The 17,724-nt window shown below is 40.6% G+C and overlaps 2 protein-coding genes across 2 annotated transcripts; both read left to right on the top strand.

The window, feature by feature from the left end:
* The first annotated feature begins 830 nt into the window (after positions 1-830).
* LOC137281464 (uncharacterized oxidoreductase YrbE-like) lies at positions 831-17,650 on the top strand. The gene is made up of 9 exons (XM_067812705.1): positions 831-1,048; positions 9,383-9,441; positions 10,355-10,514; positions 11,263-11,333; positions 12,667-12,775; positions 14,354-14,481; positions 14,652-14,875; positions 14,983-15,136; positions 16,788-17,650. Exons 2-9 carry the CDS (start codon positions 9,399-9,401, stop codon positions 16,892-16,894), a joined length of 996 nt encoding a protein of 331 aa, XP_067668806.1. The 5' UTR covers positions 831-1,048; positions 9,383-9,398; the 3' UTR covers positions 16,895-17,650.
* Positions 3,779-8,377, top strand: LOC137282405 (uncharacterized). The gene is made up of 2 exons (XM_067814153.1): positions 3,779-4,023; positions 5,875-8,377. The coding sequence occupies exons 1-2, from the start codon at positions 4,009-4,011 to the stop codon at positions 7,606-7,608; spliced, it is 1,749 nt and encodes a 582-aa protein (XP_067670254.1). The 5' UTR covers positions 3,779-4,008; the 3' UTR covers positions 7,609-8,377.
* Positions 17,651-17,724: the final 74 nt, after the last annotated feature.

The following is a 17,724-nucleotide window of genomic DNA, read 5'->3' as shown; positions in this document are numbered from 1 at the left end:
GTCATCTCAAAGATGTTTTATGCTTTCTCGTGTTTTGACTATGTCTCACCTGTTGATTAACGTCTTTCGTGTCTTTCTTTCATAAGATCATGTTAACATATGTAAAAGAGAATGATACCCACTGAAAAGTTTAAACCAGCCATCGTATTAAATGTCTCAAAATATACAGGTGACATGACCACTCAGCGATCAACAGGACTGGATATTATTTGTAAATTGTTATAACATGTTGTTTACCGCCCCAGTTTAATTCACCTAAAGGATTATCTTATCTCAGCTGATATCTCTATCTCCCCGCCTGACCTCAACCACTTTCTGTGACACCCGTCCTGACACATCGTTTGAGACGACCCATCCTACCTTTTGTCTTTGACATTGAGACTCCATGGTTTCAGTATTAAAGTTATTATTCTTACGTCAGCTATACTTTATAATGAAGCTAAGTTTTATTTTAAAATGGTCATTTAAAAAGTGTCATTTGTAATACAATATCACTGCACACCAATTTGCATAAAGTCATGGTCTGTTTCTAATAAGTCGTTGTGGGTTTAGAAAGAAAAAAAAACCCACATTGTTCATTCCTGCACTAATCTCTCCTCAATAATTTTTTTTCTGCACGTATTCTCATTCTACCACTGAGACTGTAGTTAGGCCGAAGCTAGTTTAACTATTCACACGTTCACATAAGGACCACTTGAATGGTTTATATGTATGAATGCGAAAAAAATGTTGCTTTTCTATTTCTGATAGTACTTCAGTCAGTAAAATTGTTGATAAGGGGTATAAAACATAGCACTCCTATAAATACACGTTACAACGCTGGCAAGCTCCCCTTTATTAGGAACTGCCGTCAGACCACATTCTTCATGTTAAAACACCTCCCAGATTTGAACAACCTCAGTATCTAACATTGTTATGTTTGGAATTACACTTGCTGCCTTCCTCTACATCGTTCAACAAATATGTGTACTCCTGCACTATATATGTAAATCGGTCGCTGGTATTGAGGTCAGTCGTGTTATATAGGTAGGAGACGCTCCCAAGACACGTGAGTACACATCCTTCCGTGTCTTTGTATCAGTATCCATTGTAGCACATCGACCATTATTTCACATCCTAATTTAGTGCATATGTTGCCTTTCTAGTTTTGTACGCTCTGGCTTGTGTACGCATCTCCCATCAGCAGTGGCGCAGTTGACGAGTGATATTTGTGTCATACACACTGGGAAAACGTGCTTCAAAATGTTGTGTAAAAAATAACTCTGTTGGTTAGAATCTTATGGTCATTTGGTATTGTCATACTGGCACGTGCATGCGGGTTAACACCCCGCATATTGTAAAATATGTGTAGCTACGCTGTTTTTGTGTTGACAGGCATTTGATATAGGTCAAACGCCCGAATATGTGTCAGATTGGCACACTTCAAGCGCTAAATACAACGTGAAGTTTTTTCTATGGTGTGCACTGTCGGCGTACGTTTTTTCTGATAGACAAAATACTGTTCTGCTTTGGTTTGGATTTTTTTAAAAGTTATTCCGTACAAATGTTTTTAGTAAACTGCAATATTAAGTATCAGTAAACTTAGATATCAGTAAATGATAAAAAGGTAGGTTATACTTGCTTTCAAATGAGTATGTATGAATTTTGTATACTTATTTATTTATTTTTTTATACTTATTTATTTATTTTTTATTCACTTTTTTTCATTCTTTTTTTAAATGTATCTCCTTGTCTCTATGTGTATATTTGCATATTTGTGGCAGTGTGTGCGTGCCTGTTCAGACTGCCTCAGGTGTTTACGTGGATCTGTAGTATAGCCCATATGTGTGTCTCTGAGTGTGTCACCACGTCAGGCTTGAAAACGGTTTAGCTATACCGAAACGTCGCTATTGCACAGTAGGAAGCTGATACATATAAAACAGCGTAATCGAGCACACTCATATACATGTATGGAGAGAGAGAGAGAGAGAGAGAGAGAGAGAGAGAGAGAGAGAGTGAGAGAGTCAGTGTAATAAAGCACATGGCATGCACGTGAGCGTTCTTCTTTTTCTTGACAACAGGTATCGGACTACAGTGTGAATGGCAGAACGTCACACTGAACCTCCTGTAATCAATCAAATTTGTCATCCTGCTGGTACCATGAGTACTTGGGTTATTTCATCTGTGTATTCATTCACTATATATCCGTGTACGTAATTAAATAGCGAAGTTCAGTTATTACTAACTTTGGAAAGAAGGTTTTAACAGTCAGGGAATTCTGGAGCAATTGCCTCCCTGAATGTCCAGAGCACTGATCTCCATTGTATACCGTGGTTTTTGTCATGGCTTAAACAGAGAGAATATTACTGATTAATCGACTAGCATATATTCTGCGGAATCTTTTATGCTTTTATGGCTTTTCCTTACGTATATTTTGAAAAAAAAAACCAAACTATTTCATGAGGTATAGGTCGTTATAAGCATATATTATTAAATCTAGAATAGTGTTTAATTGAATACCGATATCAGTACAATATATGAATATATAAACTGACAGATGGAGAGAGAGAGAGAGTCTGTGTGTGTCGTCAGTGCTGTGTTTCTTCACGCTACATGCAAGTAATATGGATAACTAAATGCGTAATATTAATAAGTAAATATCAATTCCACATTCTCTACAGGACAAAAGTAGTTATATATAGGGATATATGTAAATTTTGAAATTATGAATGATGAAACATTTATTCATTGACATACTGATGTAATATCAATCATAAAAATACCAATATCCCTAACTTATTTTGTCTAGTATACAATGAGTTACATCAAATGATATTTACTGAAAATTATACATTCGATTTTGTTAAACCTAAGATCGATTTGGCAACTTTGTTACTAATTTTACTACATCATTTCGGTGTAGATATTTCTAAATATTAAACAATTATTTACAATTGTCATATTTTAAAAACTAAAGATAAACAAACTTAAAATCAATAATATTGGGGTTTTTTGGTTTGTTTTTGTTTGTTTGTTTGTGTGGGTTTTTTTATGTGTTTGGTTGGTTGGTTGTTTGTTTTGTTTTTGTTTTTTGTAGTTTTGGTTTTGGTTGTTTGGTTGGTTGTTTGGTTGGTTTGGTTTTTTTTTTGTTTTTAATTGTTTTGTTGCTTGTTTTGGGTTTTGGGGGTTTTTTTGGGTTTGTTTTTTTTGGGTTTTTTTGTTGTTTTTTTTGTTTGTTTTTTGTTTGTTTGTTTTTTTTGGGGGGGGGGATGTTTGTTTTTTTTGGTTGGTTGGTTGGTTGGTTCTATGGTTTTTGTTGCTTTTGGCGGGGGGGCGGGGGGGGGGTCGGTGTTATTAAAGCAAGGGCAATGTTGTATACGTATTTGTTTGGAAACAAACAAATTACAGACTATATGAATTACAATGTACAACGTATGGAATTTAAAGCATGATGAGGACATACACAGTTAAGGAAAGGAGAGTTAGGGAATTAGAGGTAGGCAAGATGAGAGATCGCAGAGTGCAGAATAGGAAAACTCACCATATCAAGTTGTTGGTTTAATCATTTTGAAAATGACATCTGGGTGATGAACACTGTTTCAAAACATCACAAATTCAAATAATTAATTTTAAAGGAATTGTTCCTCACATGTATACTATATACACGGTGTCGATTAAAACAAGAATAAATCATAATTTCATAAACATCCTGCACATAGAATACAGGTCTTGTTATTGAAAAGTTGGTAAGCTCCAAGGGAGGTAACCGCGGCGTGCTAAAAACATCGCTGAGCGAGTCACGCTGAAAATAAGGCTGTCGAGATGGTATTTCACAAAATCGTACACACGTCCCCAACCCAACAACCACAAGGCGTCACATGTCCAAATTATGCAACTTTTGAAGACGATTTTTAACACATTCTCAAATATTCGTGATGCATATATCTTCGTGACACAGACCTGCCCCACTTACCCGGTCACGTGGTGCGTGCAACCAAAGGACGCCATTTTCCTGCAGAAACTGCGAATATGAGAAAGAAAAAGGTAAAGTATCAACCACCTCTTGTTATGTACTGCATGAAGCAATACCCATGACCATATTTTAACCGTACCGTACACATCGGCCTTCTTGCTGCATTCTAAATTCTGTCCTCTCCAAAACACCGTAGAACATACACCAGTTTTATTTTGTTGATATTGATTCGAACAGGATGAGTCGTGTCAAAACAGTGATCACAGCAGCGGCTTTCCCTTTTGAAACGATGACCTTTAAACGTCAAACTATTGTCAACACTCTCAAGTAGCGTTACCCTGAACGTGAAAACATTCGAGGATCTGTTATATTAGTATAGCAAGTTTTAAGTGCCAGTGAAATGTATTTGCTTCTTGAACTATATTGAAACATGCGGGGTGCTTATTTCTCTTTTTAAAATATTTGTAACATTTCTTAGCTTGCTGGGGGCTGTTGGATAGCCAGGTGGTTAAAGTGTTCGCTCGTCACGTCGGAGACCTGGGTTCGGTTCCGCTTATGGGTACATTTTGTGAAGCCCATTTCTGGTGTCTCTCGATCTCCGTCATATTGCTTGAATATTGCTGAAAGGAGCGTGAAACCACACTCACTAACTCTTAATTAGCTTGATAAAATAGAAATGGCGTTGTATTCCATGTCTTGTATGTTTATATCCTAAATAGATCGGATTTACTACCATGACATGTTGGTGTAAAGATTTCTGTGTGCGCCGTAAAACAACACTCACTCACTCACTCACTCACTCACTCACTCACTCACTCACTCACAAACTAATAATCTTCTTTCACGTTTGCTTATGATAAATTACAGTGGGAAGTGAGATCGCTCCCAAAACTTGGGTTTCGTGAGCAGAAAATCTTCACGAAAACTTTTCAAATTAAGGAAAGACTGGGTGAGTGAGGAATACCGAGGTCGTGCGGATCCCCCCTCGTCTACCACCCTTCCTGCTACAGCAAACAAAGAGACATGATCAGGGTTCAACCGGGATTCAAACCTACAATCGTAGAATTCTGGCGTGCTAGACAGGACTTCCCGTCGTCAGTTTATTAATGTTCCCGAAGTACTTTTAAACTGTCTCTTTTACTAGCTCGGATAAGTGAGTGAGTACAAGGTTTTACGCCGCTTTTAGAATTACACGACAGTTCCTCAGATAATAAGATACAGCGAGACTATAGAATCCTTTAACGCAAATCATTCATAAGAATTATTTCTCAAATGTTCTTGACAATTTTTATGTTACGAATATGTAACTACAAATTTACATATTTTATCTGATGACCTTCCCTCTCATGCACTGCAACATTATATTTCTGTGAAGATATTTTTGATCGAAAATTTGAAAAAAAATCTGCTGTTCAATCCGATTACGTTTATTTATCTAGCTCATTCCTTCCACAGTTTGTCAATAATGTTTCAGCAAAAAGTATTCGTCTACTGAAGAATGAGTTACAACATACATTTCCAGCCATATAACCTCTTCCATATTTGAAACGTTGTAACTTTGAGGCAGAAAAAAGTAAAATGTATTGGTTTTCAAACAAAATGTCTGTCATACCACCATTATTATTCTAATATATTTTGCATTTTGAAAAGGTTTAATTCAAATTACGTTTATAAAAGCAGTACCACGTTAGAGGAATTATTTCAGTGCCGACTAAGAGTTAATACAGTTCATTTTTGTTATAAATATTTTCATTGGAACTCGCAGAAAGATGAGAATCAGCTGAGATTTGATCGTATAGTTTCCTTTACCCCGGCTTCCATTCTTGTTAAACCTCTAAAATCACAGTAGTGTTATTGCAAAAATTCATTTTATGTACTTTTCTTTATTAAGAAAGTCACACATGTATTTTTATTTATCACAGAAGCCCACCAGATCGAAGTCCAAGGGGTACCTACAATACTCCAACTCGTCTCTACGAGAAGCATACAACGCCGTAGTCGGGAAGAAGATGTCCATGTACCAGGCGTCGAAACAGTTCCACGTGCCCTATATGACCCTGCACGACCGAGTGAAGGGCAAGATAGCCATGGACACGCCCATGGGACGCCGAGCCATGCTGACGGTCGATCAAGAGGAGAAGCTCGTGGAATACATCAAACATCTCTTTAACATCGGGTATGGCTACAGCAAGAACGAATTCCTGCAGATTGTCACAGATCAAGCAGTGCATTGTGGGAGCAGAAAAAAGAAGGGGAAGGTGAAAGTCGGAAAGATCTGGTACTATAGCTTTTTGAAGCGTCACCCGCATGTAATATCTGTGAGGCCTCACCAGCGGCCATCATGTGCGTCCAAAAGTGCAATAAGTAAGTATTACGATGAACTGGAACATTTCCTGAAGAAACATGGTCTTATGAACAAGCAACATGCCACATTCTGTATGGACAAAGTGGCCATAGCTTGTGAGGAAATTCGTGACAAGCAAAAGGGAGAGAACTCTGAGGAGGAATCAGAATCTGCTACTTCTGTGGTGAACTCTATGGTTGTTGTTATAGCGGCAGGGAATGCTGCAGGGGATCAGTTACCTCCCTTTTTTGTATTCCCTGGGGAAACGAAGCTTCCTAAGGTAACAGACACAACACCAGGGACGTCGGGATGCGTCTCATCAGTCAACTGGGTTGATGGTGATGTTTTAAAGAAATATCTCTTCGAACACTTTTTGCCTTTGGCTCGGAACAGCAGCACGGACGATTCTCTGGTTCTGCTCTACGATGGTCACAAGTTCCCGTTGTTCCCAGGACTAATTGACTGGGCCCAGGACAAGAAACTATATCTGTTCCCCCTCCCACCTCACTGCAGCTGTGTCCAGAAAAATGCGTTGTCGATTTTGTCAGATTTCGATGACATTTACACACAAGAACTTCAGTCTTATCTTAGACGAGACAAAGTCCAAGATATTGACATCTCAAAGAACACTACCTGTCAAATTTCATGCCAGACATATCTGAAAATTGTATTACCGGAAGAGTTAAAATCACTTTTCCTCAAGGCTGGTGTCATCCCCCTCGACCCTCTATCCATGCCCTGGCCCGTCCATAAACCTCTGAAGCTGGACAAGACAAACGTGAAATCCCGAGTTCTGAAAGACCAGTCCAGTGATGATTCTGACTCCAGTGAAGATGGAGATGATTCCACACCGGACATTATATCTAAACCAAAGAGGAAGATTCTGGTAAGAAACAGATCAAAGAAACGCCAAAGTGATGACAATTACAGCAAACCAGAGCCAAAGCCCAAGAGGGTGAAGACGTCCCAGATGTATGCCTCAGACTCGTCCACGAGCTGTGTTGAGAAGGATGAGGAGCAGGACCAGGATGGAAGAGGTAGTTCAGGGTCAGACTATGCGTATGACAGTGAGGCCAGCAGTGGGGCTGGACTGCTGGTGTTTGACGAAGATGACCAGAAGTGTTGTGTGTGTGGCAAGCTTGAACCTCCCGGACTGGCAGGGGAGGTTAGTATCGTGATCGTGGAGTGGGTCCAGTGTGATGCCTGCTCACACTGGACACATCTTCGGTTCTGCACCAAGGTCGGGGTTGTGGACAGTGAGGAGGAGTTTAAATGTCCACATTGTGCACCCCCAAAGAGGGGAGTTGTGTAGCCGTGAAGGAAAATACCTGTGCTTCAGTTACTAATGACTGACAGGGACGGCAGGATATTCGTCCCGTTAGAGCTGTCTATAAACTGAGGAAAAGGAAGTTTCTCTCTGGTACCAATGCGAATGTTTGTTTTTGTCTGAATAAAAGTTTCATCGTCATTCATTTTCATAAGGGTCAAAGCTGTTCAACTGTGAACCTCTTAGAATTGTTGACGAATGGGGAGCATCTCCTAAGGGAAATTGCTTAATGTGCAATTGAACACAAGTGAATGTGTTCTATCCTGGGACAATTCTATTTTCTTTCATAATTATTGGTTCACGAAGCAAACGTACTAATTTCTACAAACCCTTGCATACACGTTGGAAAGAGAAAGAAATTTGCTGAATTCTTGACATTTATGCAACTGTGAGTTTTATTACAGTTCCGCTATCATGCTATACGTCGCTACGGGAAGCTCCGAACGCACCTCGTATGTTGTGGCGTTGGGTTAAGTTTCTACTCCGCATCTCAGTATGGAGATTAAATCTACTTGTTAAAGTAGATAGTATAAAGTTCATAATGCTGTCGAAATTCCACCCGCCCTATCGTTCAATGGCCTCTATGGTACACATTAGGATGAATGTGTACGTCAAGATAAAGATACACGTTGAGACGAAGTGACACATAGGGTGAATGTGTACGTCAAGATAAAGACACACATTGAGAGGAAGGTACACATTAGGATCATTGTGTTTTGTTTGTGAGATCTTACAATAAACCATTGAACTGCAACATACGTCTTGCTTTTATGTGGCGGACAGTTGATACATGGCCTAGTATTGAAACGAGTTCCTTCGTGTCAACTAAGAAGATTGTGTCTAATGGCCCGGATGTATATGAATCCATACTGGTCGCAGTATATCTGCAGTGTATCGACAGTCTGTAATCAACCGAGCCTGGACCAGACACTCCAGTGATCGATACAGTGAGCAACATCCGCGCCGTCTGTGTAGGATGATACACAACTCCCGATCTCTTTGGTTGTCCAACTGTTACCATAACGGTCGTTCTTCCCCTGCGTAGGAAGATATGACAGGAGTAACCTCTATGGGGAGAGAATGCATAACGTTTGGTTGCTATGGTAATTCCCCACGTATGAAGGGTCAACTCTGGCAAACCGGTTGGTAACGGTTCATCATAACCGTCGCGATAGGTTTCCATCCCTGGTCCGTGGGGCCAGGGCAGCGGAGATACAACCTAAATACTGCTGGTGAGCGATATACACCCACTCTTGTGGATCGTGCTAGTTCATCATTTCCGGATAAACCCGATATTGCCACTCGCCTTCGAGAAGTTGCAAAGACATGCATGGCACTAACATATTTTGTATGGAAATCATATTCACAAATATCCAATACAATACTCAAATCTATCCCAGAAAACAACACAATCCTAAAACCTTGAGATTATCAATAGAATCTTCAAAGAGAAAATGCATTTTTCAAACAATCAATCAGATTTGTTTGTCTTCTTATGAAATGAAATCTCACTTCTTTATGTACATTGATTCTACTGAGTATACAACATACTATAAGAAAACATAATCTGTTAGTGCCATACTAAGGGTTTTGGTACCTCTGTACAAGCCAGAACTATATGTAAGTGGCCGAACGGAAGCCTGACGAGGTCCCTGGGAATCGTCCAATCCTTCCCACACAGCCACATCCAACACACGTCAACTGTCGTTACGTATCTCAGACGCTAAGTTTAGTGTATCTTTCTGTTTTGTTTTTGTAGATACATATTATTCAACATGGCCAAAGTGGGTGTTGCTGTGATCGGCCTTGGAAGAATGGGTACGCATTCTAACTGATTCATAAGACTGCATGAAAAAAAATGTTTCTCGGGCACCGTTTTTTCAAAAGTTACGAGGACGATAGGACTTTTTAAAAAAAATGATAAGAGAAAAAGGTGACGAGGGAGGAACACATTTTTATATTTCTTCTCTCAGAAATACAGTTTGAGAAGTTTAGCACGAAATGGCAATAAAAAATTGTTATAAAAAATAAAAACTGCGCACAAAACAAAAAATGACGCGCAGATGCCCGAGAAACATTTCACTTTTATTTAGCTTAACTTCTTTGAAGTCTGTTCCAGCATCTTGTGTTTAAAACTGAAAGGGAACACATAGAGTATACGATGTATACGTGTCCAGCTGACTAAGCCTTTTCCGTGGAGATCTGGAAACTTGATAGATCGTGTATCTGATTATTATCAGGTCGCGTTCTTAACTCGACTATATTTATGTCTGGTTTAAAAAGCAAACAAACAAACAAACATCATAAACGAGAGATTGAAGACGTTTGTTTGTGTGGCTTACGAAGGAGGCTTGATTTGCTCATGGGTTCTGCTGGATCGTGACGCTTGGTTTGTCTGTACCGCGTTTGTGGTCGGGGTATCCGGGATGGCGGGGTAACCTAGTGGTTAGCTCGTCATGCCGGGTTCGATTCCCTACATGGGGACAATGTGTGAAACCCATTTCTGGTGTCCCCCGACGTGATATTGCTGGAATATTGCTAAACGCGGCGTTAAACCATACTCACTCACTCTCACTGGAGGGATTCAACGTGATTAACGTGGTACGTCTGTATCAGGGCTATTAACCATTACACGTTGATTTAGCAAATTTAACTGAATACTTTTTAAAGTAGTGTTTACAGGACTAAGTAATTACTTGGTAGTTCCTTTACGGGTGTTGTTCCACTGAAGGTATGGTCCATCTGAAAAACGTGATGCAGTCCCCACGCGCAACGTTGAAATGGATCGTCAGAAATGACGTAAAGGAAGCAGAGAGATTCGTAGACGACTTTTCTCTTCCGTCGAGAGTTACTTCCCCTGATTGCCTCGACCGTGTGTTGGAAGACCCGAGGTAAAGTCAGCAAGTTTGTTATTTTATTGTGTTTCCTTTGGCCTCTTGCACTATCTTAAACCCATGGACAGACGAGTTAGAATATGTCCACAAACCTATACCCAGGACTCAGAATGTCTACGTGAATTTAGAGAGTGGTTGAGTAGACAGGTGTTTAAAGTGTTCGCTCTTCTCGTCGATTCCTACCTCCGCACGGGGACAATGTGTGATGCCCATTTCCGGTGTCCCCTGCCGTGGTATTGCTAGAACAGCATAAAACCAAACTCACTCAATCAGTTTTGAATTGGTCACGACAGAGAGCTGGGAATGCCACTGTTTACTAATATTATTTAAAGTGCAGTTGGGGTAGCCTAGTGGTTAAGGCTTTCGCTCGTCACGCCGAAGACCCTGGTTCGATTCACCACATGAAGCCCATCGCCCTGATGTTGCTGGGATATTGCAAAGGGGCGTAAAACTAAACTCACTCACTCACTCACTGTCACGAAGAAACTGGGAACCATATACACCTAATTACATTCATTCGTCGACAGGATGTAGGAGAGTCCGGTGGCCCAGGGCTATTAAAATCAAATTGGGGTTGGGGTGGGGGTAGGGGTTGGGGGAGAGAGTGGATGGACTGTGAGACGGTTTGACGATGCAGATGAGTGGGAAGGGAATTGGGGAGGGGGGTGGGGGGGTGTTCAAATGCTTCTTGTGTGCCATAGCGATCTGTCTGAAGAACCGTTGAACTCCCTCGCTCTGATTCCAGTGTAGGAGCGGTGATTATCGCATCCCCATCTACTGAGCATGCGCAGCAGATTCAGGCTTGTCTATCAGCTAGTGAGTTAACCGTTCAATGTCAATAAAATTAGATATTTTACTCACAACACATCATGTAATTTCAGCACAACTTTACACCTGGTAAATCTAAATTCCCACAAAACAATTTTATTCTTCAGATCGTACTAGATGTCATGTCGCTCAAAACACTTGTGACCGAGGGTAATGATTATAATGGCGACTGTATTTCCGGCAGTCCAAAGTCGCCTAGGTTCCCAGTTACAAAAATTAGACATGATGTTTTGAATGTTTGGTTCAGTCGTGCCGAGATGTCAGAAAGTGAAGTTGAAGTAAAAAAAAATTTTGACATTGGTGAACTGTTGACAAAATAAAATATCTGTATATCGACTAAAAGAAACATCCAGTACTCTATGTCTGTCGTTGGGACGTTTGGGTAGCCTAGTGGGTGAAACGTTCGCTCATAACGTCGAAGATCCGGTTCGATTCTGCACATGGTACAATGTGTGAAGCCCATTTCTGGTGTCCCTCGCCATGATATTCCTGGACGAGGCGTAAAGCCATACTCACGCACTTACTAACGCCTGTCCTAAGAGCTGACTGTATTGGGTAGCAGTTGGTCAATGGTGAGTCCACGTGCTCACACAGATTCACATGTACTCATAAATAGGTGGCGTTAAACAACATTCAGTCTCCTGCCCGACCCACGTCATACTTATGTTATCTCTAGAATATACATTCCGTTCCTGAACCATGATACCCGTAAAGATCGGTACAGAATTGGTTCTCAGGAACCCTACTTGTCATTAGAGGCGGGGTCGAGTTTTCAGGCTTGGTGACTTGGTTGACACGTGTGTCATCATATTTTAAGTACGTGCAGATCGATGCTCATACTCGGTTGAGCCACCAAAATGCCACCATATATCTGGAATATTGCTGTTAGTGCCGTAAAACAACATACAGATCTCTTAAACATGTATTGTTATTCCTTCTTTTTGCAACTCCCATTTACCACTCTAGCAGTCAAGATCTGTGGCAACTGGCGTCACAATAGGCGGGGGCGGGGGATTAACCTTATGGTCAAATGGTCAAAGTGTTTGCTTGTCACGCCAATGCCCGGGTTCGATTCCCCCCCATAGGTAAAATGCGCGAAGCCCATTTCTGGTGTTTCCTGCTCCCCTCCGGTGGGACACTGCTGAAATATTGCTAAAAGCGGCGTAAAACTAAACTCACCCACTCACTCATTCACCTTAGTTAAAATATGCATTTTGTCGACATTTGCTTCCACATTTACCTTAAACACTGTGATACAGATTTTACTTGCTTACTGCCTGTTTTTGTTTTGTTTTTGTTTTTGTTTTTTTGCGACTTGAAGATAAGGCTGTGTTTTGTGAGAAACCGGTAACGCCTGACATAGAGTCTACAGAGACCTATTATGATTTGGCCGAGAGGAATAACGTCCCACTCTTTTGTGCCTTCCAAAGGTAAGTGATAAAACCTTCCTCTTTCAGTTACTACATAGCCAGTACCGATTTGAAATTAAATTTTAACTGCACCACATTAAATTATAATTATTTGCTTGATATTTAAATAAATAAATAACACACGAAGTGATCGAGTTTTCTCCTGTTGGTTCATAAAGACATGGCAGATGAACCAGGTGTGTAACGTGGGTGATCTGGCTTTTCAGTGTTTCATTACCAAAACTGAATTGGTGTATAGTTATTTCGTATTCTGTTTCACAATTCTAAACTGTACTATGATGAACATACTGATCCTAGGTTAAATATACGCACTTTAAGATCATTTAAAGGAACCACCCACATTCATGACATGACTCTGTAGTGCAGTGGGTACAGCGTCTGCCCAGGCAGTCTCGTGGTTCACCCACACCTTGTTCACTGTACCTTCACCTTGTTCAGATTACCCTCTCCTTGTTCACTGCACCTTCTCCTTGTTCACTGTACCCTATCTTGTTCTCTGTACCCTCACCTTGTACGGTGTATCTTCACCTTGTTCACAATACCCTTACCTTCCTCACAGCACCATTACCATGTTCACTGTACCCGCACCCTCTTCACTGTACCCTCACCATGTTCACATAACCCTCACCCTTGTTCACAGTATCCTCACCTTGTTCACCTTCAACCTGTTCATTGTACTTTCATCTTGTTCAGAGTACCCTCTCCTTGTTCACTGTACCCTCTCGTTTTTCACTGTACCTTCTTCTTATTCACTGTACCTCATCTTGTTCAGTGTATCTTCACCTTGTTCACATTACCCTTACCTTCTTTACAGCACCCTCACGTTCACTATACCCTCACCTTATTCACAGTACCATCACCGTGTTCAATGTACCCTCACCATGTTCACTGTACCCTCACCCTTTTCACTGTGCCCTCAACCTGTTCACTGTTCCCCTCACTATGTTCATAGTATCCTCACCTTGTTCACAGTACCTTCACTTTATTCCTTATTTAAATAACCTTTCCCCTTGTTCACTATACCTTCACCTTGTTCAGAGTACCCTCCCCATGTTTACTTGTACACTGCACTCTTACTTGTGCACTATACCTCACCTTGTTCATTGTGATCCCACCGTATTCACTGTACCCTCACCTTGTTTACTGCACCTTCACCTTGCCCACTGTACCTTCACCCTGTTCACTGTTCCTTCACCTTGTTCAAACAACTTTTTCCCCTTGTTCACAGTACCTTCACCTTGTTCACTGTTTTGTCCCCTTGTTCACAGTACCCTCACCCTGTTCACTGTATCCTCACCTTGTTCACTGTACCTACACCTTTTCCACAGTATCCCCCACCTTGATCATTGTGCCCTCAGCATATTCCCAGTACCCTCACCATGTTCACTGTACCTTTACCATGACTACTGTACCCTCACCACTTTGTTCACAATACTTCTAATCTTATTCACAATACTCCTCATATCGTTCATCCACGTGAATTTGGAGTGCATACTGTTTTTGACGACTTGTCGTTAGTTTTATGTTTTTAAAATGATCATAATCAAGTTATACAGTACGTGTGACACGGTTACGCAGGAGATATGACCCGAGCTTCCGACAAATGCATGACCACATCCGGTCAGAAACATTCGGCCAACTCCGCCTTCTGAAGGGTTCAAGTCACGATGTCAGTGCTCCCTCTACCGACTACATCCGGGCGTCAGGTAATCCGCCATTTGTTAATTGACGGCGGCAACTTCCGGTTACGGTTTTATTCTGTATGAATATTTTTTCGTGTAATTACGTTTGTATTTTGTATTTCACAATAGATTCGTGTATTTCACATAGATGAAAATGCGATGGGAAGTTTAATCATAAATCTTAACTTTTCTAGGAGGAATTTTCTTTGACTCTACGATCCACGACCTTGACCTTTCTTTATGGATGGTAGGATCAAAGCCAAAAAGTATCTACGCATGTGGAAATGCATTTGACCCGGAGGTGGGAAAACTTGGTGACCTTGACCTAGTGAACGTCACCATCAAGTATGAAAATGGCGTTGTGTCTATGATTGACAACGGCCGCGTTTCTGCATCCGGCTACGATCAGAGATTGGAGGTGAATTATATATTTAACCTTGGGGGTTGAAAATTCTTTTTCAGACAAATATTTCTATGAACATGTGGTCATTTCCTGAATCAGCTTACAGTCATCTGATGTTACAGGCGAAATTTGACAACGGGAACTTGACAGTGACAAACACCAGCGTCAACCAACTCCACTCCGCGACATCAGCGCCTCCTTATTCACCGGGGTTTGTTGGACGTTATGATGAAGCGTACCATCTTGAGCTCAGTCATTTTTTGGATGTCTTGGAAGGTAATGTGCTGCAATGAACAGACCAGCTATCATTTATAAATACTGTTTTATAGCATATTGAAATCAGGTGACAGTTCGATATCTCACAGCGTTATTAACAGTGTATTTGTGAATCAGGTATGTCTAAACAGAGAGATCCCTGATAGGTATAAACACCACTTGAATCGGCCATTCTCTTCCCTCTTCTTTACTTGTCATATCTTCCTACGTAACCTCTGTTCTGTATGACCCTGTTATGGTGCGAGTGTTCAAGATTCGTGATTGGAGGTAATCAGATTTAGCGACCTTGTATCAAAAGGGATCGTTCGCAAGATCTCGGTAATTTGCGGATGCATCGTGAAAACTAGTACCTCTTCCCGAGCGCGATACTCAAATGTTTCTTCTAGACAGAACACAGTCATGTCATATTTGTTTCTCCACATTGCTTGCATTTGTCAAGTTGAATCTAAGTCGACGTAACACGTGTTCTGATTGGACAGAAAAAAGGGAGATAAATCTGCTGCCATATTTTGCCGCTAGGGGATTTTATGAGAACCGAGAAATATAGTCGTAGTAGAACAGAGGTTCGTAGGAAGATATGACAAGTAACCTCTGTGGGAAGAGAATGGCATCGGCGGAAGACTCTCTATATTTGATGTTTTTAATCATAGCTGATCTCCAGAAAATAGGTGACCTTGTGATGTGTTTGAGCTGACACCCTCGTTTTGCGTTCTCCGGTTAAATAGCTGATTTCCGTTTTTTCAACAATTACAGAATCCTCTGCATTCTCTTCCCACAGAAGTTACTTGTCACATCTTCCTACGAACCTCTGTTCTAGTACGGCCCTTTCATGGGGCGAGTGTTCAAGACTCGTGATTGGTTGCATTTAGATTTCGTTGTGCAGCCAGCGACCTTGTTTCATATGTGATCATTTTTTAGGTCTCGTTAATTGCTGTATGCTTTGGGAACTCCAGAACCTCTTCGTCCTCCCCGCACAAATGTTTCATATAGACAGAAGTCAGTCATGTTGTGGCCGGATCAGTTGTGTCTCCATAGCTATTTTGGACAACGGTCAAGCTAGCCATTAAACGTCTTGTGTGTCACAAGAACACAGGTCCACGGCAGATGAGGGATATTTGTATCCCCACATTTATCTGTATTAGTTAAGTAGGATCTAAGTCAGTGTAACAAGTGTTCTGATTGGATAGGAGAAGGGAGACAATTCGTGTTGCGATCTGTTGACTCTGTGGGATTTTATGAGCACCGGGAAATATGGCCGTATCAAAACAGAAACAAGTATAACCTCTGTGGGAAGAGAATGGATCTTCTGTATTCCTAAAATAATTTATGATATTCATACACTGTCCTTTCTAAAGACATTCTTCTGCAAGTACGTCTTATTTTTCTATCGATGGGGAACGCTGAAAGAAGATTCGAGACCGAAAAATAAGCCTGTCTTTTTGGAAAAAGAAACGTCGCCGCGAATCCTTTCTCATTTATTTTCAAACTAGATTCCTTATTCGAGAAAAAAGTTTTTGGAGGTAATGTTCTTCGGAAAATGTGACGATGTGCAATACTTGCTTATACATTCTGCCCTTGTAATTCAAAATGTTTGTGGGGCTTGGGGAGAGAAATTCAGCTCATATTTTAAAGCGTAAATGATACGTTCCAGGTAAAGCAGAACTAGAAGTGACTAAACACGACACTTTGTCTGCCATGAAACTTGCCAGAGCGTGCGGGGAGTCCTTGGAGACAGGAGCGCCTGTTCTGCTCCTGTGACCTTGACCTCTACTTGTCAAGATGACCTTGACCACAGTGGATTGATGTTGCGGGTATAATCGGAAGAAATCTCACAAAGCGGATCTGATGTTAATTTATTATGGAAAAAATGCCAATGTCTTTTTCATAGAAATTATGCCCACATTGAGATTTTTAGTAGAGCTTTTTGAGTTTTTGTTTCGAGGGAGGTGCGTCTTAGATGACCCTTTCAAAAATCCTTTAAAAGTGGAAAATCCACAATAATGAATGATATATACGTCTCCAGAAATATTTTAAGTTATTGTGATGTGCACGGTATTGTTGACAAATAGAAGCAGGAACGAAACATCCTTGATTATATCAATGCATGTTTCATTGTTACGTTCTGATAGTTGACATATCTATACTATTCGTTTCAAAAATGTATTTTGAGTTTGTTCTATCATATTGGATACATACAGTATTCATTCACCAATTTGTCACTATAATTTTATTACCCTGTCGACGTAATATGTGAAAAACCGTATAAATCTGCAAACTGTGTGTTCCATTAATATGAAAGAAGTCCCCGTAACTTGATGTTTTGAAGATGATATACTTGAGCAAATCTGATGCATTTTAATATATGTATTAAGAACTTCACAACGATACAGATTGAACATATAGTTAGTTGTACTGAATTTGTTTCCACTATTTAATTTGTTTGTGGCAGATTATATGTCCGTACTGATCAATAAACGACTTATGTGGTTTTGAGATGGCCCCTTTAAGTTCCACCACGTGTTGCCTCTTATTGAACTCCCTGTCTACTGAGGAAAGGAGACAGTAATGACTTTGTTGCGTTTCGGCGT

Source organism: Haliotis asinina, chromosome 4 (genome assembly GCF_037392515.1).
Source record: "Haliotis asinina isolate JCU_RB_2024 chromosome 4, JCU_Hal_asi_v2, whole genome shotgun sequence".
Classification (NCBI taxonomy): Eukaryota; Metazoa; Mollusca; class Gastropoda; order Lepetellida; family Haliotidae; genus Haliotis; species Haliotis asinina.
The sequence above is the reverse complement of the archived record's forward strand: the minus strand, read 5'-3'. Positions and strand labels throughout refer to the sequence as shown.